Consider the following 26,573-nt stretch of genomic DNA (forward strand, 5'->3'; position numbering starts at 1 on the left):
GCCCCCGCGTGGTCTCTGAGCTCAAGGATGACCGAGCTCCGGCGGGCCGGGTTGGCCAGCCAGGCCAGTAGAGCCCCCGATTTGTCGCGTTCCGAGTGCGCCCGCGTGAGGTAGGCCTTGTAATCAAAGCATCGGAGGCGCTCCACCGTTGCCGCCACCGCCTCCCGCGCCCCCAACAGGGCCTCGTGAATGTCCGGCCGTTCAGGCCTCTCTCTCTCCAGCCTCCGCAGGGTCTCGTCCTCTTTCTCAATTTCTACCAGTAGTGTTCTCCGCACCCCCGATGACGTCGCAATGCACTGGCCCCGTAGTACGGATTTGAAGGCGTCCCATTCCGTCGTGGCCGAGCCCGCCGTGCCCGCGTTAGTTTGGAAATACGCCTCGATGCCCGAGGCGATCGTGGTACGGAAGAGCTGATCTTCCAGTGCCTCAGGGCGGAGTTTCCAAGCCGGTATTCTCGGGCGGATCTGCGACCAGCGCAGCCGCACGAGAAGCGGGTTGTGGTCAGAGATCGAGCGCGTGAGGTACTCGCTGTGGCACACTTCCGCGTGCACGTCCTGTGAACACAGGAAGGCATCAATACGGACATGTAACTCGTGGAGGGCGGAGAAGAATGAGTAGTCCCTGTCCGACGGGTGGTTAGTCCTCCAGGAGTCAACCAGTCCCCACTGTCGTTGCCAGGCTGAGCGCGCGAGTGCGAGTCTACCAGCTGGTGCGTTCGGAAGGGGGGGATGGGATCTATCCAGGGCGACGTCGGCCACACTGTTAAAGTCGCCGCCCAGGAGCAGGGGCTCCACTAGGAACTGGGCTAGTTTATTGGACAGTAGGGAGAGGAATGCAGTTTGGTCCACATTCGGGGCGTACAAGCATCCCAGGTTAAGGTCCCTCCCGTCCAGCTTGCCTCTCACCATTATAAATCTCCCCTCCGGGTCAATTACCTGTTGTGTGCACTGAAAGGGGACCCCCGCCCGTATCCAGATGGCCACCCCCCTAGCATAAGCAGAGTAACCGGTGTGAAAGACCTGCCCCCTCCAGCGCCTCTGCAGTGCCCTCCCTTCCTTGTCCAGCAGATGAGTTTCCTGAAGGAAGGCTATGTGTATGCCCCGCCTGACCAGATGGGAGTGGATCTTATGGCGTCTATGCATCGAGTGCATCCCCCTTACGTTCCATGTGAGACATTTGTAGCCTAGGTCGGATCCCATGGTAGTGTCCACCAAGCCCCGTTCGCCCTCTCAGCAACCCCCCCGGCACGCCTAGGTCCCACCCTTGTCCCCCCCCCAACTTGCATAATCAAACTACCCCAACACCCACACCCCCGGACAGACAACCAACGTGGAAACCCCATCCAAACTCAAGTATCCGAAAGCGTGTCACTACAAAATAGGACTGGAGAGGCAGCGATGCCGGCTCCGTACGGGCCCGAAGCCCCCCGCCCCCGCCCCAACACCCCTAACAACAAACAGGAGAGGTCCCCCGACTCTCCCCGTCCCCAAGGTCACAGTAAGAAGTCCCGGGGGGCACCCGCAACTCACTGCATAGCGTCCGGAAGCGCCCCCCCCGCCTGCACGCCCCAGTACCTTACTTATGTGGCCGGTCTTCCACGAGCCGCCTCAGCCAAGGATACCATCCGCTGTCTGGGGAGTCACCACCGGCATGTCTGTCTCTGACAGCTCGTGCCCACTGCTGGAGCCAGGGCTGGGAGCACTGGCCTTCGACTGCTCCGACGTGCTGCTGGAGGGGCTGGCGTCCCCCTGGCTGATGGCCGCCACTGCCTGCACCGCCTTGGCTCGTTCCTGCTGCCAGCCCGAAGGGGAGCCAGAACGTCGCGCCGGTGCCGTTTCCGTGGAGTGTCTCCTGGGAGGGGTCCGTGGTGTGTGGGCCGTGCCCGGCTCCCCCCTCGCGTCCAACCAGCTCCAGGCCTCCTGTGGCGTTGTGAAAAAGTGTGTGCGTTCTCCATCGACCACCCGCAGTCGCGCCGGGAACAGCATAGCATAGGGCAGTTGCAGCGATCTCAATTTCCGCTTGACCGCCAGGAAGGAGGCTCGTTGCTTCTGCACATCCCTGGTGAAGTCCGGAAAAATCATGACCCTGCCGTTGTCGATTCTCAGGTCCGGGACGTCTCTCACCTTCCGCAGTATATGGTCTCTGTCCCTGAAGTGCAGGAGGCGCAGTACAATCGGGCGCGGAGGCGCCCCCGGTTTGGGGGGACGCGCAGGGACCCTGTGTGCCCGTTCAATGGCAAAGAACGGCGAGAGCCCCTCCGGGGCCACCTCAGATCGCAGCCAGCCCTCCAGGTAGGTGACCGCGTCCCGCCCCTCTGTGTTTTCAGGGACCCCAACGAGGCGGAGGTTATTGCGCCGAGAGCGCCCTTCACTGTCCTCCGCTCGGAGCTCTAGCACCCGTACCTTCTGCGCCATATCCGCCAGTGACTTTTTCAGCTCCACCACGTCCCCTGGGAGACTTTTCAGGGTAACCTCAGAGGTCGCCACCCGCTCCTTCAGCTTCCTGTGGTCGTCCTTCAGTAGGGTCAGGTCCGACCCAATGGTGTCTATGCGCTTCTCAAGAGCCTCCCGCGATGCCACAATCGCCTGCATTATGTCTCCCAGGGAGGGGTCTCGCGGGTGGGACGAGCTCCCGGCTCCCCCCCCTGGTGGGACGTCATCGACAGGGTGTCCCGGGTCGTCCAGCTTCAGGGCCTCGAAGCCCTTCTTCCTGTTGCCTCGTACCATCTTCGCGGGCAGCGCTCGTCCGATGGCTCTGCAGCGGCCGCCGACACTCCCGCTCTTTGTCCGTCTCAGGTCCGCCGACTCCCTTGCTCTCTGGGCCCGCGCCCTGTGGGGTCCAGTCCGTGGAGCCGACCAGAGGCCAGGTCCCGCTTCACCAGCGCCCCAGGTCTGGGCACCTAGAAGGCTCCGGCAGGGTGTGCGCCACTGAGCACCAGTCCCGATGTGCCCCGCTGTAATCGGGTGACCCCGGCCAGTTAGGCGCTTCCTCCCGTCTGTAAGTTCAGCGCCTCATGTGGGTGGGGAGCCAGCATCACATCCCGAATTTCCCTCGTCGCCCTCTTCGCTCCTGTGCCACCTACCACCTGTGGCGCAGGCTCCCTGGCTATGCCACCGCCAGGAGGGCAGGACAGGTGCTCTCCGCAGGCCCAGCACTCCCCGCGGCCACCGCGGCCCAGCAAACGGCCGCCAGGACCAGATATGCGCCTCTTCCCGCCTTCAAGGACAAGCCAGTCCTTATCCCCCGCTCTCCTCGTCGACTTCCACACTCGTGTGCCCCCAAACCACCTGTGGTGCAGGCTCCTCGTCTAAGTCACCGCCAGGGGGGCGGGTCAGGTGCCCCTCGCTGACCCAGTGCTCTGCGCGGGTCCAGTGGGTCCACAGCCGGCTGCCAAGGCGATCACCGGGACTCTGTCGGCGCCATTTTGAAGTCAGGCAGGCCGATCGTCCCCCGTCCTCTGAGTCCGCCCGCGAGGGTGCCAGCCTCTACCCCTCACCTCCGCTCGCTCCCGGGGGGTCTCGTCTGGCCAGCGGCCCGCCAACACAGCGCCAGAGGGCTTCTCCTCCTCTCCCGGGCTCCGCCGCCAGGCGCGTCACAGCAGGACGGCGGCCGCCATTTTGGGCGCTCGCATCCCCGTGTGCCGCGCTCGCTGCCAAAAGTCCGGCGGGGGCAGCTACAGGGGCCCCCCGTCCTCCAGAGTCTCCCCGCGTGCCCCTGATGTCCACCTGGGCACTGTTGAGGGGTCGGGGAGTCCGTCGGGGCGCAGGATATGTGGTGGTGCGAGGCGGGCACGGAGGAGCTCCGGAGTCCCGCTTCCACCTACATCGGCGCCTTAGCCACGCCCCTTCGGTCTCAGACAACTCATCACAACACCCACCCACTCTGCTGGCCACACGCTTGACCCCATCTTTTCCGCAAGCCCCCACGTCTCCTTCAGCCACACCACCGAACTCCACTGGACCGACCATCGGTGCATCCACTTCACCTTCCGGAAACCCACCACGCACCACCGCACTCAATAGATTCCCCGCCGCAGCTGGAGCAAAATCAGCGAAGACCAGCTAAACTACACCCTCGCCCGAAATTTACCCGCCAACCCCACCGACTCCGACACCGCAACATCAGGCGCTGGATCGACGACTGCGCCAACACTCTCGCCCGATCAAGAAACCCTCCAACAGACGTACTAACAAGAAAGCCAGCTGGTTCACCACGGACCTCTAGGCCTCCAAGCAAACCTGCTGAAATCTAGAGAAGAAATGGAACGGCGAACAAACACCGGACAGCTACGCAGCCCACAAGAACGCCATCCGCAGACACCATCACCTCATCAGATCCGCCAAAAGGGAGATGAAAAGCATTTCCTTGAAAACTCCAGCACGTTCTTCGCGGAGGCGAACGGATCTTACCAAGGCTCACTCCACTGCTGAAAGAGACCTTCCAACACCTCCAGATGGAGACGCCATTCGGGATCCGCTAGGCATCTTTAGCTCAGTTAGTTTGCCCTGGCATTCAGAGAGCCTGCAAGGTGTTGAACCACCAGGGAAATGCCCAGACATTCCAGCCATGACCCCACTCCGACCTGTTTGTTGCAGTACCACATGGCAGTGGTGTTGTCGGAGAACACCAGCAATAGCCTTCCCCTGATGGAGGGCAGAAAGGCTTTTAATGCCAGCTGGATTACCTGGAGCTCCCGTAGGTTCATGTGGAGTCTGGATTGCGCCAGAGGCCTCAGATCTTGCCGTCTCGCAGATGGTCTCCCATCCCAGGAGTAACGCATCTGTTACCACTGTCATATCGGGTTGGAGAAGGGAGAGGGGTCTGCAGCTGACTGAATCGTAGTTTGTTATACGCCACTGCTGATCTTTCGCAGTTCCCTCCAAGATCCAGACCCTGTCGGAGAAATTTCCCAGATGCCACGGTCACTGGAACTTGAGCACCCACTGCAGAGCCCACATATGCTAGTGGGCAAGTGTCACAAGCAGGATGCAGGCAGCCACAAAACTTAGAAGCGTTAGCATCAGTCTCACCGAAGTCCAGGATAGAGGCTGAAACATTGGAATCGAACCCTAAATTTCCTGGACTCATCGTTTGGCAGGATATGTCTGGAACTGCACTGTGCCCAGAATAGTTTCAATGAAAGGGAGTGTCTGAGAGGGAGTCAGGCGTAACTTTGGCATGTTGATAGTGAACCCCAGTGAATGTAGGAGGCCTGCCGTAGTCTGGAGGTGGGAGACAGCCTAAGGCAAAACTCTCTTCAACAGTCAGTTGTCGAGATAGGGGAAGACTGACACCCCTGATCTCCGTCAATGGGCTGCAACCACTGCCATCGCCTAGGTGAACACCCAAGAAGTGCTGATGAGGCCAAAAGGTAGCTAGTCGAACTGAAAGTGCTTGTGGCCCACCGTGACCCACAGGTAATGCCTGTGGGCAGGCAGGACAGGAATGTGGAAGTATGCGTCTTGCAAGCCCTTACCTACCATCCGGTTTCCCCGGGTCCAAGGCAGACACAACTTGAGCGAGCGAGCATGAGCATTTTGAACTTCTCCTTCTTGAGGCAGAAATTGAGGGTGCAGGTCTAGTATAGGACGAAGGCCCCCATTCTTTTTGTGCACCTGAAAGTATCAGGAATAACAAAGAGCCGTCACATCCTGTGGAGTAAGCAGAGACGGACCTCTGTCAGCCTGTTGCAAGTGAGTTGCATGGGTGGAGGGGTAGTCAAAGGGAAGGGAGAAACCCCTTCGGACAACCTGAAGAACCCTGATGTTATAGACATCCAGTGGGGCAGCTGATGGCGTATCCTGCATCCCACTGGGTACCCATGATGGTAAGAGGGCAAACTAAAGGAGTTTGATGGTAGTGGCTGTTGGGGGGGGGTGGCGGACTAGTCCTACCTGTGGCTGCCTGACACAAGGGATCTGTGAGTACCACATCCTCAGTCTTGCAGACACTAGGAAGCTTGCGCACTGTGGTGGCTGGGCTGGTAAAGACACAGCTGGAAGCCCCTCCCATGGCAGCGAAAGGGGGACTGGGGTTCGTGTGGGCGATGGAAAGGCCCAAGGACTGGCTGCAGCTCTGCTAGCCTTGAAGTGCACCAGCACTGACTCTGCCTTGTCTCTGAATCCATCAAACGGCATGTCAATAAGCGATGCTTGGACATCCCCAGAAAAGCTAGGTGTTCTCAGCCAGGCCACCAACAAAGAAACCGCTCTGTCAGTCGTGTCCAGCCCACAATGAATCACCAAGTTAGCTGCATCTCTCCCATGAGTCATAGCTTGAGAGAGTATGGCCCAGGCCTCCCCAAGGACCCAGACAGCATGTGTGCAACCAAACCCCACAAGAAATGGGAGTAATTGCCCAAAAGGCATGCAGTTTTCAAAAACTGCAGTGCCAGGCTGGTGGAATTTTTTTTTCTTTCCTATGGTGTCAATTTTCTTAGATTCCCTATCTGTTGGGGTGGTAGATAATGCACCAGGATTTACATGAGAGGTGGCACTTGAACCACCAAGCTCTCTGGGTAGAGTGTTGTGTGAGGAAATTGGGGTCGCCTTAGGTGAGGCGGCGGGCAAGCGTCCAGTTCACAGAAGCCCCTTTGCAGGGTTTGGACCAAGGCCCCAGAAAGTAGTCCCTGAGAGCCTCATTGAATGAGAGAATCGATTCGGAAGCACATTAGTCTTGACTGCCACTGAGGGTAGGCTAAGGTCCAAGACCCTCAATGCCTGTCAACGCAGGTTGTTGTGCTGTGGTCTTGCTTGAGGCACCAAAGGCAAACAAGATGTGGGTCCATCACCAACATCAGGTGCTGAAGGATTTGCAGACGGCCTTCCTAGTGGACATCCTAACACACAAGGAGAAAAATCTCAAAATAACTTCAACAGGCATGGAACGCAAATAAAAGAACTGACATCAGTGTGCTGTAGTAGCACCTATATAGGCACCACACACATCACTCTCAGCGAGGGCACCAAGTGGAGCTGAAGGACGGCACCTAACGGTGTGCAAGGGTACTGCTCAGGAAAAATGTCCGGATTCAGTCTGATCCCTGGAAATAATTCTTAGGTAAAGAATCTGCAGCTAGAATTCCATTTACAATTTGAAGTTATATCATAAAACCTGCAGGTTAGGAAAAATAATACAGAATCTGGCAGTTACCAGCAGCTAACGTTATACAATTATCTGGTAGAACACCACTGCATTATTTTAAGTTGGTTGAGGGTGAATGGGGGCAGGAATCCACTTACTGAATTTCAAAAGGATGAATTTAGAAAATAAACTATTTTTAACATTTCTTCACAATTGAATATTCTCCACCCTAATCTCAGGAGGTACCATCGACACAGATCATGCAATAGATTTAGTTGCAGAGATGACATGTTCTAAAACATGTGATTGAATTAAGATTCTATTGACGAGATTGCTAACTTCAAATTATACATTATATAGACAGCTGTAAAATTTAGAAAACCAGAGTGGAAAAATACAAGTCTCAAGTGTAAATTAGACTTTAAACCTGTGAACAGCTCTTTGATAATCTCATGGAAAGGAGAAGCAGGTGTGAAGCTTCATGTGGCTAAAAAAGCAAACAGTTTTTTAACTTGTGGAAAATTCAACTAGAAACGTATTTCTCACTTTTAAACAGCATCATTATAATTTTAAAGAGTTATAAAACACAAATTGGAAACAGAGTGGAAAGGTCTATATAGATAGATGTACGACTTACAACTGTATAATCAGTTGACAGTGGTTTGTTATTAAAATATGTTGCAACTGTTAGGGAAAATTCTAGCTGCTGGCTTCAGCAGTGCACATGTTAAAATTGCAAAGAGAGAAACAAGTGCTTCTTGCAAAAGCCTATAAGGTTTAATATTTTTGGCAATGCAGGAGGTATCTTGACATAAATACTCTATGTCTACAAACATCTTTAATGGAATCCTTGCCTAAAGCCTTTTATCAGTAGTCTCATTGCTGTTGTTCTGGAAACAGCAAACATGGGCATAAAATACTGAGGCAGAAAGTGGTAGCTAGTAGTTGGCGCATTCAACTTAGACACCACTTTTACTATGAGATATGGACACTTGAACCTACTCAAACATATTAACCATGGGGGTTGTCGGAATAGGTGAACACAATGTTAATGAATGTCATGATATGTGCAGGCCCGACAGCAGCAATATCAGTAAATGCAATGTGAACGTATGACACAGCTTGTACTCGCACAAAGCCAATCAATACAATGTCAATGTATACCGTAACTTGTGCCCGCACAGCAGTGCCGACATCAACAATGATGATACCAATGTATGCCATGATCCATGCTCATACAATATTATTGTTGCGAATATGAACAATGTCAATGTACGTTCAGACGGGAGCAAACGTAACCTCATTAATACAAGTACGAAAGATATCAATGTACAAAATGACAACTGTATGCGTAATGTTGAAAATTTGAACAAAAATGATACAAGTTGCTGCCATATTATTTGTAGGAGTTCCGATGAACTCACATAATTGCTGTCGGATTAACCAAGGTAACCTCTCCGTCAACCCATAGTTGGATATGTGGTCAGGCAGGTCCTGCGGCCCATGCCTAAGGCGTAACAGGTCACAGGAGGGGTATATAGACCAAAGACAAACATGCACCCAGGGAAAACCCTGATTGAACACACAGATAGATAGTTACACCACAAGCAAGTCCAAGATAAATGGCCCCAATAAAACCCGTTTAGCCAAAGTTGTGCATTCCCCAGAAACACCACAAACCAAGGTACCACATGTAGATAGGTACACTCAACCAATCATGACACAACAAGCACACCAAACGTAGTGATTCTGCGCTCATGTCGGATATCTGGACACATACACACTGGCCCACACTAGCTCTCCCCGAGGTTGAGATCCATCTGTGTCCTTATCAGATGCCCGCGGTTGTTGATTTACAACTGAGATACTTCTTTGGAATGTAGATTTTTTTATTGTACCTCATGAACTGTATAAATGGACAGCCAAAACTTTGTACAATGAGAGATTTTGAGTAGACACTTTCTGTCCAGCAGTGTTTAATTAAACCAACTTGTTCCTGCTTTGCTAAACGCCTACTTTCGGTAACCTCTTTTCTAATGGATACACTGACTGAGCCAAACTGGATCCGGAAACTCTTGCAATAGCTCCTACATGTCAATAGGCAGCCCCACGTGGCTCCATCACCTCTCCATCCCACCTCTGGATATGATGACATAGAGAAGCAAATAGGCGACACCCCTGTGTGCTTAGGTCAGTTGTCTCCTATTTTTTCATACTGATAGTGTGCAAAAGCATACCAAAACATGGAGACGGGATAGGTGGTGAGGAACCCATGGTTAGGCAGAGTATGCATCAGAAAGAGTGTTACTGAAGTTAAATACATTCTTTTTCTGATGCTTTTAACTGCAGATTCCTCCCCTTGAGAATCAGTAACAAAGCAGTGTCTGCCCTCCCCCCTCCCAGGAGTTAAGTCTGAGAAGTGGATTTACATCGGAAAGTTCTTCAGTACTTCGTAGGCAAAATTAACCTCTCTGCTGACTGAATCAATGCAGTAGTGTCTGGTTAAAATGTGGACAGATGCCCGTGTTGCTGCGAGGCAGATATGCAGAATCGGAGTACCCTAAGCTACACCAGTGGTGTCAGCTTTCACCCTAGTGAATGAACCATAGGGCCCTCAGGATGATCCTTTTTGTCCAAGGTAGAACACAGTTTGATGCAGAATGCAATCGATTGGAATAAAGTCGATTTCTGCACCACCTTTTATTTTTCGCACGCAAGAAATTTTAGTATCTACACTGAACACATTAATCCGATCAGTGTAGAAGATACAGTCATGCTGTGGGTCCAATCGTTAAAGCCTCTCCTAGTCTTTAGGTTAATAAGGTGGAGAAAAGAATGCAGAGAGCAAGATGGACTGCCCCTTGTAGAAGAATGGCCGCACGGATTCTAAGTACCAACACGTCAGAAAAAAGGTAGTATATGGAAACTGAACTGGCAAGGCCCTAATCTTGTTGTTAGAATGCAAGTAAGTGAAGGCAATGTGGGGCATTGTCTTTAAGGTCAAGGAGCCTTAGTTGCAGCTGTTGGGAAGTTTGCACACATCAGAAAATGTAAGCCCAAATTAAGATTACACTGCAGTCAAATAAGAGGAGCAAGGCAAAACATAGATGGAAGACCTTTCAAGACACCTGTCACAACAGGGGATTTAAATAATTAAGGCTGATTAATGAATAAAGACTGAAAAGGCTTCCCCCAATAAACCTTTTCTCCTTACTCCAGCTAATGAATGTAGTTCAATGGCCTGTATATGCTGACGTGGAAGGTTGATGGGGAACCAAAATGACACCCATCACAGAAAACTGAAACCTCTCAGTTGGTATTGTTCAACTCCATGTATGGAAGTTTTAACACTGTGGAGGTTCAGGTGTAGTTCTTTGCAGAGGACGCGCAGCCTCAGGATCAGGCAATCGGACTAACTGGGGCTATCAAGACATGCTGTCCTTGGCCCTGTATGACTTTTTTCACCATCAGCTGGATCGGAGACAGATGTGTGAAATATGTACTGTAGGCCAAAGTTCCACAGAAGACTTAAGGAAATCTCTATGAGACAGATGAGTCCAGAGAGCAAATCGATGAGCTCTAGCAAAACGATGAGCACTTAGTATTTTGAGAGCTGACAAAGTGGTCAACAAAGATTGTGCCCGACTGGGCGAAGATGTCTTTTGCTACTCTCTTGTGCAGATACCACTTGTGGTCAACAAGATGATATCTGTTTAGTTTGTTTGCTCTGATGTTGAGGGATCATGTTAAATGAGTGACAGACAGAGATCCCATGAATGGCCAGCCAGCGACAGTCTCCATGCATACATACAGAGAGAAACTGATGCCTTGCCTCCCTTTCTGTTACAATACTATATTGCTGTGTCATTACCTGGATCGACATTCTCTTGATGGAGGGCAAAAAGACCTTTAGAGTCAGCTGAAGGGAAAGCAGCCCCCATAGATTTATGTAACTGCACTGCTCCTTAGGAGACGAATGACCTTTGATTGCCACATTAGAGAATAGCTTGTCACACGTCAGATTGACATCTGCCATTCACAATAAAAGGTCCCGAGACACCTCTTCGGGCACACAGAAACTCTCCAAAAGGCACCACCAATGCTGAGCCCACTTAAGACGCAGGTTCTATTGCAGGGGCTGCTTGTGCCAATTAGCAGGAAGCATAAGCAGGACGCAAAATGCCAGACATCCAACCAGCCTCAGAACCATTAAAGCTGCAACTGTGGCTCTCATCCCGCAATATTGCTATTGCAGCCTGAATATTTCTGACATGCTGCAGAGCTGAGAAGGCCTTCGAGGCAACCGTATCTGTTAGAAATTGGATTGTTGTTTGACTAGAGTAGGAGCCTAAGTCAGGCAATAATCACAATCCTAGTCAGGGTAAGAAGCAGACAAACCCTAAACTAACCTGTGCTCACCCTCTGGTAGACTGGCACAGAGCAGTGAGGCTTAACTTAAAGGCAATATTTTTGTGCAACATTCTAAACAGTAAAATAGTGAAAACACTAGACAAAAAGATAACACACCAGGTTAGAAAAACAAAACATACTCTAATTAATAAAACAAGACCAAAACAACAAAAAATCCAATTAGTAGAACTGTAAAACAGTGTTTAGAAGCAATTAGAGCTTATTTGGGATATCTGGTCCTGACAAAGTCAATAGCAGGCCGAAAGTGGGCCGGATACAGAGACCCAGTGTGGCACGTTGAACAAAAGTACCTTGATGCTCGCTGCATTAAAGATGTGGGCCGCAGCCAAAGCAATGCGTTGGTGTCGATCCATGCAATTGTGGCGATGCATCAGTCCTGAACCATGAAGCAGCAACAATGCGTCGGGTCTGATGAGCACAGAGCTGTGGTGCGGAGATTCGTCATCAAAGATGCAGTTGAGGGAGATGTGGATACCTTGTGCAGTGGTGGTTATGAAGGTGATGTGTCAGCTCCAATCCACGCAGTAGAGGTGATTCGCCTGTTCTGGTCATTCAAAAGGGGAGATGCGCCAGCTCCGATGCACGCAACAGGGGCGATGCGCTGGTTCTGATCCATGCAACAGTGCCGATGCGCAGGTTTGACAGAGTATGCATGGGTTTTGCTGGATTTTGCTGAAGCAAGCACCATAGGCCTCACTTCCAAGGGTCCAGGACTGGGGTGGCCCCACTTGGTCGGGCAGACTCATAGATGGCAGAGTCCAGACGGAGAAGCAGGTACGTTGGAAATCTTTTATGTACCTGAGACTTCAGATCAAGAGGCCAACATTCTAGTCCATGGAGTCACACTCGGTTCCAGTGAATTAGGGCCCATCCTTCTCACCAAGGTAGAGGAACAGCAGCCAGCCGGGTAGCACAGCAATGCAGGAGTCCTGCAAAGTGGCAGTCCTTCAGTTGCACAACAGTCCTTCTTCCTGGCAGAGTTTTCACAGGTCCAGAAGTGAACTGAAGTGTTGGTGTTTGAGGTCCTGTACTTATACAGTTGTGCCTTTTAAGTGGGTGAGACTTCAAAGACCGGTCTTTGACGTGCACAGAGGTCCTCACTTTCTGCCCTGGCTCCAGCCTCATTACAAGGGGGTATTCAGTCCTTTATATGGAAAAAGGACACAGACTATTAAGGTGTGAGACTGGATCCAGGTCCTCCCTTCCATTCTGCCAGGATGGCCCATCAAGTCACACCTTCGTTCCCATTGGATGTGGCTGTCTAGTGTGAATACACAAAGCCCAGCTGTCACCCTTCTCAGACATGAACCAGAGACAGGCACCAAAAGTAAGAAAATGCCAACTTTCTAAACGTTTTAACAGGTAAGTGTGCCTTCAAGGGATTTATTATGGCATACATTAATAAACATTCTGCTTTCAATGTTAGCAAGCTCTATTTAGTAGCTCACATTTTAATTCTTTCAAACTCAAATTAACTTATTTCAATTTGCTTAAATCAGGTGCGAACACCTTTTTCAAACAATGATAGGGAAATGTAACCAGTTAAACAGACAACATCACCTTGAATCAAGCAATTTGGAATGTAAAAAAGGCGTAGTTGTTGACGTTTCGGTCTATTTTAGTGTTAACGTCAGCTAGACCAGTTTCAGGACGTTTAAGAATCAAGAATTGAATGGCCCTTAGGGATTTGAACTGACAGAATCTAATTGTAGTTGTACAGACGGCAGAGTCAGGGGGACGTTGTGCTGACTGTGACCCGTCAGAATTCAGACTAATGCGATTCTGACACAAGAACATCTTAATGGTCTTGAATATTAAGGATTAATCTGCATATATCATTGCTATACGCGGGCTGTCATTGAGCAACCACGCTTCCTGACTTTTGAAAATAGAACTACAATTAGATTCTGTCAGTTCAAATCCCTGAGGGTCATTCAATTCTTGATTCTTTAGATGTTGTCTGTTTAACTGGTCACATTTCCCTATCATTGTTTGAAAAAGCTGGTTGCATCTGCAACAATGAGGTGTTTGTAACACCAAAATAGTGAAAACTCTCGGCTGCATTGTGTTATTTCATGAAAATCTTTTTACTGTTTTGTACCCTTTTGAAATATTCTGTTCAGCTGCTTCAACGAGTCTGACATTTGCCTGTTTGAACGCAAAGTCATCCTATAGTTTTGAACATGAACTTGATGTAATTCAACCTATCCTAGCAAAGAAGCTGTTCCTTCAGTTTAGGTACGGAACATTGCCCCTACACTCTACGATTGATAGGTGGAAGGGGGGTTCCGTACATCTGTGCCCAGGGTGTGGAAAAGAAGTTGAAAAGATTCTTCATGTTACTCTTTTTTGTCCGGCATATTCATGTATATGGAAACAGTGGATAATACAGTTATTTAACAACTTGGGTATTAGAAACTATCTAGTTTTCTTCAGAATTCTGAAGTTTGATACAAACCCAGTGATAGTGTCGGCTATAACCAAGTTCTTGTTTTCTATGTGGTTTATCAGAAGGAATTTGCTTAACTAAGGACACTACTATGTATTATTTGTAGAGACTAGGCAATTTAGTGGATCAGAAAATGTGTTTTAAAATACTTGGGAATTATTTAAAGTTTTATAGTTTTAACAGATTGTCTTCTCCCCTTTGACATTTTAATGACAAATTGTTATGTACTTAAATATTAATGATTTTTTAACAATTATGCATGTACTTTTATGTGCTTTTATGGTTAAATCTAACCGAAATAAAGCTTTTTGAATGAAATGAATGGAAAAAAATATTTTGTGAATATAAATTTACGCTTTTAAAATATAGACACCTGTGTAAGGAATTTGTTGTCCGATTTAAGTAGATTGAAATACGTGTATTTGAGTTTGAAAGAATTAAAAGTGAGCTACCAAATACAGCTTGCTAACATTGAATGCAGAATTAATGTTTATTAATGTATGCCGTAATAAATCCCTTGAAGGCACACTTACCTGTTAAAATTTAGATTACCCAAGCTTCCAAGGGTATATTGGGTTGCCCACTTTTCTCTACACTAACTTTCTAAAAGTAGCATTTTCAGATTTGCAATTTAATATCCGACTTGTGATTTTAAATTGTGATGCCAGAGCCAAAAGACTTGAAAAGTTTTTCTCTCCCCAATCGGCAGCTTTTTTGATCTGGTGCTTTCTGGTTGGCTGAGGCAGTATCCCAGCCGGGCAGAACCTACCTCTCCCGTCTGACCTGCACTCACCCTTGGGTAGCTTGACACTGAGCAGTCAGGCTTACAACAGAGGCAATGTGTAAAACATTGGTACAGCACTCACTCATGATAAATACCTTGAACATCATGAAAAAGACATCACACATGATGTATGTAAATAATGTTTGTATTCCACACGCATAATAATCAACACAGCATAAACATCATGCATCTCTGAGCATAAATCACTTTGGGAAATATTACTAGAAGTACTAGGCCCAGTCGTGTTCAAAGGACATCAGTAATATGCACAGTTGGGAAAGATTCTAATCTATACCTCCACCCCCCAACATAGGGTGCACCCAGGGTCACAACAATATTAGAATTATGTACATACAACAAATTATAACACTTTTTAGCAACACCGTGGGCCGAGGTCGCACAGGTTAAACCAAAGTCAAATGTAATGCTATTCTAGCAAGAAATCAACATATCAGGCAAACTGCCATCCAGTGTTGTGCATCACGGGTGGTTCCCCACTGTCACTCCCACACACTTGCTACGTGGTGCAACAGTATCAGACAAGCACATACATAAGCGCTCACACACACATGCACTCAGTACCCTAATGCGGTGCACTGATACTCACGAGGTCAACTGGTTACAACACACTGCAAACCCTGTGGCCCCAAGTCTCCCTCTGACCTCCAACTCACCTCGACTATCATACATCATCATGGAGAAGTATGGCTCAATGGTTAGAGCGGCAGACCCTGATGCAGAAGTCTAGCCCGGGACCAGGGTTCAATTCCCCGCCTCGGCGGGTCTTGGGCTAAAAAAATTCCACAGACCTGACAATTCTCGCCTCGGTGCCTATTCCAATCATGGAGTCCCACTCTGCAACTCTGGGCAATAGCTTGCTTAATCTCCACAACGGCCCCCACAACACTAAGGATGCCTGGCCTCCACCTTGGGGGTGCCCAGGAGTGGACGCCTCACAGGGAAAGCCAGGATGGGTTCCACAACGGCATTCGTACAAGCGCCTTGAGATCCTTGCGGGTGAGTAGTGAGCTATACAAGTATCAATTTACATTTTTACATTTACATACACCCACAGATTGGAAACACCATGTGCTCTCCGTTCATGCGGCTGAAGTCACTCAATCAGGGTCCCAGGAAGCAGGTGGGGGTAGGCAGCAAGGTCAATTAGGAGGCAAAAGGGGTTTGGCAACTACTCGAGACGTTCACCCACAGGATGCAGAGCAGACACAGGCAGAGGGCAATAGATTGTCATGCCAAAGGGGTTACCAAGGGCCTTTGGGCAGCAGCCCGGTTCTGTGAAGCACACAGGGGTCACACAGTCACTTGACTCGTTTCTGATTGTGCTCAAAAGTGTTCCTCCAGTCCAGTCAGTTGCTCTCACCACCCTGGCTTGAGCCGGGCAATTCTAACTGGTAACACAGTGTCGTCGGGGAAGGCCAGGTGAAGAGAGGGCAGGTGGTCTGCCAAATCGAGGGTCCAGTAGGGAAACAGCAGATGAATAGAGAATGAAAAAGGGGGGAGGAAGGGCCTCTCGGAATGAGGAGGCACCCTGTCAGGTACACGTTGATCTGAGTCGCACCCAGGTAATCCAGGCAAAAGATAGGGTGCGCGATGAAACGGGTAACACCAGCCCGTTTCAGTCACACACAATGAAGAGTTGCAAAATCCGTACCTCCTTGAAAAAGAGGCACAACGCCCAGTGCACATCGATGTTGGCAGCACCGAACAGCTCCGGTCACACACACACACACACCGTAGAATCGCAAATTCCGTGCCTCCCTGGAAATGAGGCAAAACGCCTGGTGCACGTCAATATTGGTTGCACCATATGGTGCCGGTCACACACACAGGAGCAAGTTCAACAGTGCTTCACAAGGTACATTAAGGCCCTAATACAGTTACAACCCCATCTCCGAGGGTTGTAACCCATGAATTAGACCCTGCATGCAATGAGCACGCAGTCGGCGTGTCGCAAGAGAGTGTTGCAGCACGATCGAGGAAGTAGGCCTATTGGGTCCCGCAACAGGTGAATCAGCTCCCACCCACAAGACTCTTATGCGTGCCAAGGTCTCCATGATAAGGTGGCCACACTCCTTAGATGCAGGCCAGACTTTGGGCTCCGCACAAGGGGATCTGGTCTCCAGGCTTAATTCTTAGTTCCACGCTGTGCTACCAGGTAGAATCCAGAAAAGGATGTAGGCACTTGAGAGGGCACTGTGCTTTAGGCGTCACAGTTAGATGGTGCGGGCCGCTATTAAGAGATCTTTGATGTCCATGAGACCTCTGTGAGAACAGGTGGCACGTTTGACAAGCCCTTGGAGAGCACACTTCAAGGTGCCTCACAGCAGCAGGTAGTCGGTCCAGGCCAGCCACTATTCAGAAAGGGCACGGGGTCCCTTTCAATGTAAGTAATCTTCCTTGTTCACAACAGAGTCCTCTGGCAATGTGCACAATAGTAGTCCAGGTTCTCCGGTCCTACGTCCCCATGAGCGTATCTCACTCCATGCTGAAATATGGCAACATTAGTTATAATGGAGTGTGCCTTTGAAGTTGGGGTGATTCAAAGGATCTCACTTTGAACCACAGATATCTCCCCTAAATTTCTGTTCTGTTTGCCATGAGGCATTGAAATGTAGATCTTTATCTTTAGTGGGGCCATGATATGGCTCCAGAGACCAAGTGTCAAAACCTCTTCCTCCAGTCTCTCCCGCCAGCCCTCACATGGCAGAGGTCCGTTGTTCAAGTTTCATGCCTAATGTTTTATAGCTGCCGCTGGGGAATGCCCTGATGTGCTCCCCCAACTTCCAGATGGGACTGGAGCCACTCACCAAGGCACACAAAATGTTTAGAGCACAGAAATGCCCACTTTCTAGCAGTGGCATTTCTGCGTGAATTACGACAAAGCCACCTACACCACTGGCAAGTGGTTGTCGTTGCAAATCCAATGATATGAAACATCATGAGGCTGCTCCACTGCAAACAACTATTGCAATCTGAAGTGACTTTAACCATTTCCCCATGTTAGTCTATGGGAACAGCAAACCTCATAGGCAGTGAAAACACGCATGGGTATTCCTTACTACCTGGGCAGGGGACACATATGTGTACTTGCCATGCCTTTCACCTTACATTCGCTTCATCCCTTAAGACGTACCTTTGAGGTACTCAGGTGGAGGTGAAAGGTCTAGAATGGCCACGGACTTAAACAGGCCAGTCTGAGTAAACGCGCAATTGCATGCACCAGCCTGCAATGGCAGGCTGGACACGTATTCAAGAGCACCATTGGTGCAAAGCACACACCAACCTGCAATGGCGGGTTGCGCACGTATTTAAGAGCACCCTCAGTGCAAAGCACACACCAGCCTGCAATGGACGACTGTACAGGTCTTTAAGAGCCCCATTAGTGCACAGAGCATACCAGGCTACAAAAGCAGGCCCGACATGTAATTAGGAGCACCATTGGTGCAAAGTGCATACCAGAATGGCACGTATTTACGTGCAACCTTGGTGCGAGTACGCACACCAGCCTGCAATGGAAGGCTGGACCCAGGTCTTAAAACAGAGTGTGCACCCACTGGTTGGCCATTGCAGACCAGACTGACATTTTAGAAACCTCTGGTGAGCCTTTCTTCCTAACGTGTGTAGAAAGAGTATGTGCACTTTCACACTGTGCTTACAGTGGGAAAGTTCCCCAAGCCATAAGGTCTTAACAAGAAAATCAGCCACACCCAGGAAGTGTCCCATCGGGAGAGCCGACCGCCTAGGGAGGGAAATCCTACATGAGGATTCATCCTTACCCGAGCAGTGCATATGCAGATGTACCTACCCGGCCACTCATCTACCCCAGTTTGGTGGTGTGCAGAGCCCCCTCGGGGTTGGCTACAGAGTGGGACTGGCCACCCCGAGTATGAGACCTATTTGATAGGCTATTCAGGTGGGTGGCACAATTAATGCGGCGTCCCCCTAGTAGCCAGTATCACACCTGCCCTGGGTATGTAGTGTAGCTTTTTACAGGGCAATCACAGGTACAATACCTAACCCAGTCAAGAAAGCACCCTATCCTGACTTGTGTAGGAATGGCGCACACACTTTCACACTGCAGTACAGTGGGGAAGATCCCAGAGTCTTAAGGTCACAAAAAGAGAGTTGGCAAAAACCAGGAGGACAAAAAGAAAAATGTTTCAGCGAAATTCCCCTAAGGGCCATATCCAACAGAACTACACTTAAAAAAATGTAATAAGGTAATCTCACTGTTATTTTATGGGAGAGAGAGAGGCCTTGCAGTAGTTAAAAACGAATCTGAGAGTTTTTCACTACTAGGACATGTAAAACTTGAATGTACATGCCCTACCTTTTAAATACAATGCACCCTGCCCTGTGGGTTGTTCAGGCCTACTTTAGCTGTGATTTATATGTACAAAAAGGAAAGGTTTGGGCCGGGAAAGTAGTTTATCTTGCCCGGTGGAAATATTAGGATACACTGTGCACACAGGCTGTGAAATGGCAGGCCCGATCCACAGTTAGAGTGCTTCTTGAGTTGGTTGCACAATAAGTGCCACAGGCCCACTAGTAGCATTTAATTGACTGGCCCTGGGCACATGTACTGCACTTTTTACTATGGACTTATAAGTAAATCAATTATGCAAAGTGGGGATGAGCCAATATTACCATATTTAGGTGCGGGAACAAAAGCACTTTAGCACTAGTTAGCAGTCCTAAAGCCAGCAACAATGAGGTCAGGAAAGTGGAGGAGGTAGGCAAAAAAATTGGGGGGGGAAGACCACCCTGAGGCTTTTGGGTCTAACAGTATCCATCACTGCTCAGATAAACAGCATCCAGGCTTAACATTTAATAATGACAATAGTGGCTATTACACAAGCTACAGAGTCAGTGGTATGCGGGGCTCCACGAAGGATATTGCTTGGCTACATACTCACCATCATGGATATTTTGAATGAAAACATCATGGCCGTATAAGTTAGCTGGGCAAAACTTCATTTCCCAGTCGGTGTCACTGTAGCCGTTCAGATGGCATTAAAGGAGCGTAGTGTCAGACTTCCCACAGACAAAAAAACTTCCTGCCCCTTCTTTTTCATTCCCTTTCTGGTGAAGTAGAAGCAAAACAATTATGACTGACATTCCCAGTAAAGGCTTGCACCGCAAGGCTCTCTGGAGTAGGGCGATACATAAATGAGGTTTGGGTCTGTAGTCACTGGCCTATGGTGTCAAGGAATTGGGCAATTCACTGCCGGGGAAGAGAATGGTTTTAACCTTGCTGGAAAGATTAGGTAGACCAAGGACTCCTTAAACGGCAATGGAGGCACTGAGGTAGAAAAGCCAGGTTGCAAAATATCCGATAGGATATTAGCCTTAGTTTCTTCAGAAATGACTATCAACTGCAAACGGCATTTTGTAAGGCAAAGTATACAAATCAGCATCAGTGTAATGTCCTTCTCCTATCATGCTGAACTGGATGAAGGTCAAGTATATTATCCGTGTTTGAACAAAAAATCATTTTCATCCTTGGAAGTACTGCTGCTGAGACAGAGGAGCTGGAGGGGAGTCGTCCTCTACATCTGGTTTCGCTTTGGTTAAGGTGCAATGAGACATAGGGCAAATTCCAGCCAAGGAATGATATTAATCTGTGTATCGCAGATTGCTGGAGCTATAAGCAGCGTTGGTGGCAGAAAAACCATTGAGGCCCGAGGCAAAGCACTAGAGCCATGGTTTCGAGTTGGTAGCAGAGCAAGCTGGCTTAGTTGGGGTCAGTCGGAGGCGGGGAAGAACCCAGCCCCAGAAGTTTGACTGAAGGCCTCAAAGGGTCCATAGGACTTCTTGTAAATTAAAAGATAGGCAAGATAAATTTGAAGATCTGCAGCATAGCCTTCTTGAAGTTTACTTCTTGCTGAAGTTGACAATAGCCTCAGTACTTCGAAGTACAATGGCTCCAGGATTGGCATCTGGTCGTGATAGAAAAGAGAAGCCAAAGTCATGTTTTTAGAATGCTGACTGCACAATCTGTCCCTATGTAGGAGTGCCTGAAATTCAGAATCACACTTGCTCTTCAAATGCTTCTCCATTTCCAAGGGAGGCTTTTTAAGCTTTTGTGGCCCTGTGGCTGTAACAGGGAGAAAGCCAACTGACTCTTGGAGTCACTTCTTCTGTCTGAGGCTCGGGGATAATGATTCCATCAGCAAGGCACCATAGGCACAGTCCTCTCTTTTGTAGCCCAAGGTGCAACAGGTGCAGACCAGTGTTTGGTGCAGCCTTGATTTCCTGGTTCCGCGGTATAGCAGGACAGGCCTTCTTTGGTCCTTCTTCCACAACAGTAGCAAAACTGAGGTCTGTGTGCCGGGGTGCCACTTTTATGCCAATTACGAACACAGGTGGGAGTGGCGGCTAAGTAGCCAACCAAGCTACCAGTTCCTCCTACCTGATGACAACTTCATTTTAAGTGTTCTATCTAGCTATACCAAGGTGAACTATTCTGCCCACTTGCAACATGGTAGAGCTCTTCTCTGGGTGTGTGAAGCTCCCTAACCCATCCTAGAGGTGTGGCTACTTTTGGGCTTCACTCCCCTTGAAAAACCAGTTTGACAATGGCTATTCCCTCTCTGCCCAAGATGCGAGCCTTTCTGCAAACACAAACGAGCTGCCCCTCCTAAGGGAGACCACAATTAGCCTTTCAAAGGCGTCTTCCCCTTTATAGCTTGTTTTTTGGGCTTTCTTCTACTCTGGCCATTCTGCCAGGAACAGGTAACCAGCGGCAGCTCTCCACTAAGGGGGAGGAGCATCCTCCTACTGATTTCAGTAGTGTAATTAAAGGAAAAATACAATGATAATAACTTGTTATTATCATTTAATTTTTTCCTGATGTGGAAGCTTTGCAGGCTGGAAGGGGCTGATTTGCTGTCTGAGCGGGGGGGGAAGAGTGGTGGGCACTCTGTAAGTGTGGATAAATGTTTGATCGGCCGGCTTAGGCCGGCCAAACATTCATGCGCACTTTTGATGTTCTCCACCCAGGCTGCATTACACCCTGGGTGGAGAACATGCCCAGGCTCCCAGTCCCTGGCTAAGCGCTAAACCACCGCGCTCAGACCAATCACAACGCTTCTGCAGCGCAGCATTGTGATTGGCTACGGGGAGCCTGGGTGCTTCCTGTTCTGGCCGGGAGGGACGCAGCGAGGAGGTAAGTTTATTATTTTCTTCTATAACCCCCACCTCCCCCCCGCAGACCCACACCCCTGATCCATGCCAGTCGCTACTACAGCTAACACCTCATTACACTGCAAGTGATTTTTTTATCCTTCCTTGGAGTCGGTCACCCGTCTCCCCAGGAGGGTCGAAGGCAGTCTCGAGTTTACTAGCTGTTTACAACAGAAAATGCAACTAGAAAACCTGGGCAACAAAGTGGCGAATTTCTAAAGTTGCTCTTAGTAAAATAGTTACATTAAATTTGACTTAGACAACAAGCCAGGCTCACTGTAACAATGCTTTTGATACCTGCATACCTTTAATAGTAACTTTAGTAGCCTCACTTGGAAGTTACCACAGTTGAGTTGTCAGAGTGTAACTTCACATTAGCCAATGCGGCTACTAGCTTTTCCACAGCAATGCAAGGTTTCAGGGCATGTACAACATAAACACGTGTCCTTCTTTATAATATACCCACCCTCACTTTAGGGTTCTCTATGCCTACCTTAGTGGTGATTTACAATATATTCAAATGGAAGGTTTGGGCTTTACCACTAATTGAAATGGCAAAGCTGAGTTAGTAGTGCAACTTGCCCTGCCAGTCTGCAATGGTAGCCTGGGTGTCTATCTCGTAGCTGCACAACCAGTGCTGCAAACTATGAGGGACCTCTAACACTCAGTACCATATATAAAGCCTGTCTCTAAATTGGTCAATGCTCATAATAGATTGCACTTATAGGATCCTAGATCCTTGAGTGGAGTAGGAGACCTGGGGGAGGGATCAAACTGTTATGATCTAGTGCTTTCCCATCCCAATATCTGCTCTCCCCTCTTATACCCTCACATATATGACCAGGCCACAGAATAAAAGGTGGCATTGGGAGACTGCACCAACCTAGAACATTGCACTGGAGACTGTGGCCTATGTGGGGGATGACAGATTACACAGCAGGGTATTGTGGAATGTAACAATAGCAACCCATTTTTTGGAAGCAAATCACAACATTTTCCAACTCCAATACGTGGTACTTGAAACCATTGAAAAAATTGAAGGCAGAGACAATAACCGCTTTCTCTTACAAAGAGAAAACTATTGGATCTATTTACTAAATTCCAGTAAACCTAATGGTCTCAATGACCGCATTGAATTTTTGTGTTATCTATAATCATGTATTTTGAAATAATTACCAATATGATCCTGCCTTTTATTGGAATGTAATTGTTGGCCGATCTGCATATACTAATATTTTTCTGCAACTGATCATGTATTTTTACGGCACTTTCTATTATACACTAGCATTTTCATAATGTAAATAATACACACATCCCGTTGTTATGACACCACCATACCCACCGTAGATTGGTGGGGACCCGATCACGTGATCGGAACTTCACCCTATCAGGTTGAGTCTTACACGCAACTAAATATTCACGTCTTTTAACATATGATGTGAATGGCTGCCCTCTTAGATCGTTTTCGCGCCAGACGCGAGCAAGAACCCGTTTGAAACACACAAGAAACGCTAACGCGTATACTATTCTTGTTATGAGTCCTAGATAGAATATAACAATTATTTCCATGCTTACCCTTTAGCTCCGAGTTCGAACAAGACATACAAGAATAACACGTGAGATATCTTGATTCTGATTTAGTTTTGCATGCACGCACTCTAGGGGAGAGCACTACGTTTTTTTTCTGGGACAGTCACTTACATGACATGAAATGTATTCGTTGTTTTGAAGTATACAGTATATAATGCACAGTGATTTGAAAGGCTTCTTTTGTCTTGCTTCTAGCTATTGTCCCGGATGAAGGGCAAGTAGCCCGAAATGCATCGGACTTAAATATGTGTTATTTCTACTTAAACATCGCTCAATGAACTTTACAATTGAATAAGAGATGTTTTGAAACTTGAATTCACAAATACAGAATAAGACTTTATCTAAACAATACGTTGTATGAATTTTTACTTTGAATCAATTTAAACTGACCTCAGAGTGGAGCGCAAGGGGATGCTTTCAATATTCATTGGAGGCACTTTTTTCATTATTGTGGAATGTCACAATCAGATTCTGCTTTTGTACTGCAGATCACTATCGTGTAGTCACACCCCGTAACACTAACACCCAGCCAGCACATCTGAAGCCAATTAATAACTAGGGAAAGACCAATAAATTGGCACATCTACAGAACAGAACTAACTCATCAACTGCCACAGTATGGCGTAGGACCAATTACACAGCACTGATTGCCTAGATCTGCTCCTACTTTCATGTTTTGATTGCTTAGACCTCAGTGACCTTGTTCCAGTTTCTGTTTTCTTTTCCATTTCAAGGGTTTCCTTTGGTTCACTTGGTTCTAATTCCTTCCTAACTTGTACCCCTCTCCTGAAATATTTTGATCCACTGCTGATAAATTACTTCTGACTGAAATACCTCTCCTGTACTTTGATCAGCTGTCTATCTTATGCAACAGCAACTAGTCATTTTTCTCAGATATTACTGCTAGAGATACAGAGTATCAGAAGCAGCGTATTTTGGACCAAATAGTTAACTTGGGAACTCTGGTGGTGGTGTGGGGAATGACCGAAAATGTAGATTCACACTATACCAGAAGTACTTTTTATTAGTTTGTCCAGAAAGTGGCAACAAGTTCTTTTTTTACTAGAAAACAAATGCTCTGGATGAAAGCAAAGCCAAGTGGCCTCATTAGGAATGTTCTTAATTTTGGACCTTTAGACCCCTTCCTCCCAAGCAGTGGTAAGTGAAGGGAGGGATATCAGGCTATTTCAAGGTGACTCTGAGGTTACCTACAGAAAAGAAGGAATTACCAGAATCGGCAATTCCACACCAGATTCCTCTGGTAATTCCCCATTTCCCATAAAAGTTCCAGCCAGTCAGATCCACAGCTAACAAAAATCTCTTAATTATGATGGGGCTAGTAACTCCTAATATTTCCCTATCGGAATTGTTGGGGAACTCGCTATTTTTTGTTTTTTAACACCTTCGCTGCGGCGGCTATTCCGCCGCAGCGCTAAGGGGGCGGGGCGTCCGCACTGCGGGCCCATGCTGGTGACGGAACCGCTCCGTCACCAGCCTCGGTTGAGCTGCGCTCATGACGGAGCGGTTCCGTCATGGCCCCGCCTGCTCAATGGAACGCCCAGCGCAGGCGCAGCGAGCGGGCCACGACGGAACCGCTCCGTCATCAGCACAGTGCTACTGCGGCTGATGACGGAGCGGTTCCGTCATCAGCATCGAAAAGGTTATGAGTAGACTGCTAGAGGAGCATTTTCCTAATTGTGGCAGAAAAAGAATAGTAAATATGGAGATATCCTGTAAGGCAAGGGTATGTCAAAGGCAGGAGAGTTAACCCGGATATTTTAAATGTACTACAGCAAGGCCTAAGGCACCTAAGGTATTTCTTCAAACCCCTCTGTGAAAGGTTCCACACACTTCTGGCTCTGGTACTCCATATACCATCCACCCAAAGGGCACTTTAAGTTCAGTTACTAAATTCAAGTTGGATAAAAATACAAAATGTACATGTTCAAACAAGCATAAATGTAGTGAGAACTTTGTTGTACTTAAGTACAAAAATGCATTTACCACATGATGCAGTCATACAAAAAGTATCAATTATTTAACTTCAAAAAGCGACTATTATTGCACATCCACTCAACAGCCTTATTATGTTTTGCACCAGTGAAGATTATAGAAAGCTGCCAAGACAATACTTTATAATGTAATCATGGTAGTAGTGGGAAAAACTTTAATACATGATACAAAGGCGATTAACACCAGCACAGCAGTTCAAGAACAAATCCATGCCAACGCTAGGTCTATATCCGTAATCACTGGATACCTTGATGATCATCCGTCGACGAATAATTTTTGTAGTAATTCTTTCTTCCTCATCTGAGCTTGTCACACATTCATATTCACTGTCACTGTCACTAAATTGCTGCTAAATGTATTTTTGCCACATTTTACCAGCACAGTTAGAAAAAGAAAAGGAATTTTCAGTTGATGAAGTAACAAAAATTATTGCAAAAGTTCATCTTAGTTGCCTTTTTATAAAATATATGTAAACATACACAGTGTTCTAAAATGTTCCGATACATGTTGAATCTAATCTGTTATATTGGGAACAATTAATATGAATCATTTTCAAATCCTAGGTATAGATTACAATGGTAAAAGTGAATGTTGAAGCAAAAGGCAGAGGTTAAATATATCACCATCTTTATAGAGATTCTCAAATCCTTTTAATTAAATGAATTATACCCAACATTGTCAAAAGTTAAGAAAATGCTGTCTATCCAATAGGAAATGTTCCTCTCTTACAGGGGCTTGTCCACATCAGTTCAAATCAAAGTAATTAAAACTACCTCAAACGTTTCCATTTTGCCCTGTTTATGCAGATAATTTTTTAAGCTTAATTTAATTCTGATTGATCATTAAAATCTTATGTCTAAAGCAGTTATTCCAAATGTGTCTATTAAGTAAATATTTCAGTTTGTGGTCCAAGCCATATATTCATTACAAACAGGTCCTGCACATCAATTATCCAACTCTTTTAAGACTTACAACCTAAATGACTAGTAGCAGTTTTATTACTGGGGTGCCTTCGAC

The 26,573-nt window shown here is 47.7% G+C and overlaps 1 protein-coding gene across 11 annotated transcripts in view; it reads right to left on the reverse strand.

The window, feature by feature from the left end:
* The window catches only part of ANK3 (ankyrin 3), a 2,005,091-nt gene that overhangs the window by 22,250 nt on the left and 1,956,268 nt on the right, over nt 1-26,573 (reverse strand). For 8 of the 11 annotated variants that reach the window (XM_086921763.1, XM_086921757.1, XM_086921756.1 and 5 more), the window contains one exon: nt 25,804-25,905. The exons of the other annotated variants lie outside the window; for them this stretch is intronic. In XM_086921763.1, the coding sequence (XP_086777889.1) occupies nt 25,804-25,905 (102 nt within the window). The remainder of the gene's footprint in view (nt 1-25,803; nt 25,906-26,573) is intronic. 11 annotated transcript variants of the gene reach the window in all.

This window comes from Lissotriton vulgaris, chromosome 5 (genome assembly GCF_964263255.1).
Source record: "Lissotriton vulgaris chromosome 5, aLisVul1.2, whole genome shotgun sequence".
In the NCBI taxonomy this organism is placed as follows: domain Eukaryota; kingdom Metazoa; phylum Chordata; class Amphibia; order Caudata; family Salamandridae; genus Lissotriton; species Lissotriton vulgaris.